The sequence below is a fragment of the Cebus imitator genome, unplaced genomic scaffold, assembly GCF_001604975.1.
Source record: "Cebus imitator isolate Cc_AM_T3 unplaced genomic scaffold, Cebus_imitator-1.0 Scaffold17, whole genome shotgun sequence".
Lineage (NCBI taxonomy): Eukaryota > Metazoa > Chordata > Mammalia > Primates > Cebidae > Cebus > Cebus imitator.
The window spans coordinates 6,279,445-6,283,283 of NW_016107332.1; the positions used below are offsets into that span (position 1 = coordinate 6,279,445).

At 35.9% G+C, this 3,839-nt stretch overlaps 1 protein-coding gene across 6 annotated transcripts in view; it reads left to right on the forward strand.

Moving 5' to 3' along the window:
* Nucleotides 1-3,839, forward strand: part of LARP7 (La ribonucleoprotein 7, transcriptional regulator) — a 20,442-nt gene that overhangs the window by 14,882 nt on the left and 1,721 nt on the right. For all 6 annotated transcript variants that reach the window (XM_017510070.2, XM_017510071.2, XM_037731951.1 and 3 more), the window contains exons 11-12: nucleotides 292-451; nucleotides 1,286-1,377. In XM_017510070.2, the coding sequence (XP_017365559.1) occupies nucleotides 292-451; nucleotides 1,286-1,377 (252 nt within the window). The remainder of the gene's footprint in view (nucleotides 1-291; nucleotides 452-1,285; nucleotides 1,378-3,839) is intronic.

A 3,839-nucleotide genomic window follows, 5' to 3' on the forward strand; every position in this document is an offset into this window, starting at 1 on the left:
GTTGTCCTTATAGGATAGCCCCATTCTAGTGCATATTTGAAGGATGTGATTTAAAGAAAATAAAGGAAAATAAATTATTAGAGTTAACATTAATTGGTTTCCTTTTAATTCAAATATATTTTTAAGAACATGGTTTATAAGAAATGTTTGATATAGGATATTTGCTCCTCATTAATCTACAAAATGGTTTATTTACATAATATATTCTGGCATAACCATTGGAATAGTTTTAGAATTATTGTGAAACTTTTTTTATTTTATTTTAAATCTTTCTACTTAACTCTAATGCAGGATACTTTGGCAGCAATCTCAGAAGTTCTTTATGTTGATTTGCTAGAAGGAGATACAGAATGTCATGCTAGATTTAAAACTCCTGAGGATGCTCAAACAGTAATAAATGCATATGCAGAAATTAACAAGAAACACTGCTGGAAACTCGAGATCCTTTCTGGTAAAACTTCATAGAAGTTTCTCTTTTCCTTATTGTGGCTAATATATTTTCTCAGTTTGGCTAATGAAACTAGTAATTTTTTTTTTTTTAATCTTGCTCTGTCACTCAGGCTGGGGTGCAGTGAGGCAGTCTCAGCTCACTGCAACCGATTCCCAGGTTCAAGCTTCCGCCTCAGCATCCCGAGTAGCTGGGATTACAGGCATGCATCACCTTGCCTGGCTAATTTATATATATATATATTTTTTTGTTTTGTTTTGTTTTTGAGATGGAGTTTTGCTCTTAGTGCCCAGGCTGGAGTGCAGTGGTGCAATCTCGGCTCACCGCAACCTCTCCCTCGTGGGTTCAAGCAATTCTCCCGCCTCAGCCTCCTAAGTAGCGGGGATTACAGGCATGCGCCACCACACCCAGCTAATTTTGTATTTTTAGTAGAGACGAGGTTTATCCGTGTTGGTCAGGCTGGTCTTGAACTCCTGATCTCAGGTGATACATCCACCTCAGCCTCCCAAAGTGCTTGGATTACAGGCGTGAGTCACCACACCCGGTAATTTTTATATTTTTAGTAGAAACGAGGTTTCACCATGTTGGCCAGGCTGTTCTCCAACTCCTGACTTCAGGTGACCTGCCCACCTCTGCCTCCCAAAGTGCTGGGATTAGAGGCGTGAGCCACCATGCCTGGCGAAACTAATAATTTGTTTTCTATTCTGTAATATGTATAAAATAGGATTAAATATAATCCAACAACTATCCTAGTTCTATTATTGAGAATGTAATGCCTTGAATATGGTTTTTTAGATATGTTCTTTTAATCCATCAGAGTTTTTGTTTGTTTTTAAGGTGATCACGAACAAAGATATTGGCAGAAGATTTTGGTTGATAGACAGGCAAAACTTAATCAGCCTCGGGAAAAGAAAAGAGGCACTGAAAAGGTAATTGACTTCTTTTTTTTTAGACTACACTTTCTTTGGACATTGAATGCCAAAGTCAGTACTAGGTAGTCATAAAATAATCTTGGCTTTGCTATTACCTAACAAAGATTTACTGAGTATATAGTATGTTTTAGGTTGAGAGAGAGAAGTCATTTCTCTAGATTTCAAAATGTGTGAAATTGAATTATTTATCTCACAAGGATATGTAATTGTAGAGTTTTCGTTTTTCTTTTAAACAAGTGATATACTTTAACAGTCTTGATTTCTGGCTGCTATATGTTATAGTTTGGTGGTAAATTATTATACAAGGATTATATTATTAGTAAAAACACAGTGTATTTAGAATGTAGTTTATAAAGATTTGAGGCTCCACAAATAAGATTGAGAAAGACTATGCATAGTGTTTCCTACAGCAATGATAAGCTTTAGTCTTCTTTCTCTAAGATAGTCAGTAGATAATTCAAACAAGCTTAAATAAATAATTTAAAGCAAGCCCCTCTTTCAGTAATTTTGTTTTTCTGTCACTTAAAATGATACTGGTCTGATCAGTAGTGGAATCACACCTGTAAATAGCCACTGCATTCCAGCTTAGGCAACATAGTAAGACCCTATATCTTTTAAAAAAAAAAAAAATAGTTTCATAAAAAAAATGCCAATAATTTATGATAATTGTTGCTAGTGAGCTACCAAGTTTATTTTTAAAACAAATTATTAGACATGTAAAAGTTAGTACATTTTAAAGTGCCTGGAACAAAGTAGGGTACCTAATGCCTAATATTAACTATAGTCGTCAAAATTTAGAAATGTGTATTATAAAAGTGTAATAAAAACGAAAAAGATGAACTTCCTTTTGTTAGATGAGCACTTTAAAAGTCCTATTTCCTGTAATTAAGCTTGTTGAATTGGGGTCATATTTATTTGAAAAAAAAATTTTTTTTTAACTTAAAAAGCAAGTATTTTTCATCAGCTTTCTTCCATTGCCCGGAATTTATCATGATTTGTGGGGAGGTATCTTGCTCATCTTTGTGAATTTTGTTTCCTTGAAAGGAGACTGAACTTGCTGTGATGGGGAAGCCTCCTGTGCTTCCTAAGGATTCTTTCACTTTCAGGGATATGAGGTGTTAATTTCAAAGCCTGCTTGAGATTATTCAAATGTTAAAATCGCTAATCCAGAACCCTGAACTGAAGGGAAGTCACTTTTTAAAATAATACTCACGCTTCTAATTGGTGTGAAATTTCATTTAGATTTTATATATTTTTAAAACTAGGAATGAATCATTGATTTTTCATTTTAAAAATTTAGAAAGAGCTCATCATTGACCAGGAAGTTTTTTAAAATTGGGTTGGAACACACAACTCAGTTATAACATCAGGATTGTCATTAGCACAATTTGTTAAGTAGCTATGGAAGTAGCAAGTTGACTCTTGTCATGAAATGAAACAGAGGTACCACACAAAGTGCTGTGCAAAGTTTGTTGGAAAAAAGGAGTAGACCATTCTTAGTTTAGCCTACTTGTTTGCTACTTAATTCAGCTGCTGTTTTTTGAGTACCTTGTGTCAGGCACCATTCTTGAAACCTGGAGTAAAGCTATGAATCACAAAGTCCCCTGCTTTCTTGAAGCTAGCAGATAAACACTATAGTTTAGGTGATGATCAGTGCTAGACAGAAAAATAAAGTGTATTGCAGGAGAGCATTATATCAGCCAAGGTTATCCAGAAAGCTCTTTGCAAAGGTGATGTTACAGCCAAGACTGTAGGGAAGTGAGCCCCAGTAAAGTTTACAAGTACAGCTTTTCAGGCAGAAGCAAAGAAAATGTAGAGACCTTAAGGAAAGACTGTCAGGGACTAGAAGACCAGTGTAGTTGGAGTACTAGGGGCGTCTTAGTAATTAATGGAAATTCCTTAGAAAAAAACTAGTAGAACATCAGTGAATCTGCCAAAAAGGTGACATAAATACCTTACTGACATGACAGTGTTTCTACAATAGTATTGTATTTGGCCCATCATTGAGTAAAAGTAAAAAAATTCTGGCTCTTAATATTCACATTATGGGGCTGGGCACTGTGGCTCACGCCTGTAATCCCAGAACTTTGGGAGGTTAAGATGGATGGATCACTTGAGGTCAATAATTGGAGACCAGCCTGGCCAACATGATGAAACCCCATCTCTACTAATAATACAAAAATTAGCCAGGCATGGTGGCACACGCCTTGTAATCCCAGCTACTCGGGAGGCCAAGGCAGGTGTATCACTTGAACTGGGAGACACAGATTGCAGTGAGCTGAGATGGCGCCACTGCATTTCAGCCTGGGCGACAGAGCGAGACTCTGTCTCAAAAAAAAAGAAAACTAAAATAATATATTAAACACAAGTAAATTAAATTAGTGATATCTCAAAAAGATCAAGAAGATGAAGGAAAGGTCTGTCAAAAGAGATGTCACCTACTAATTTTGCTAGCCCAA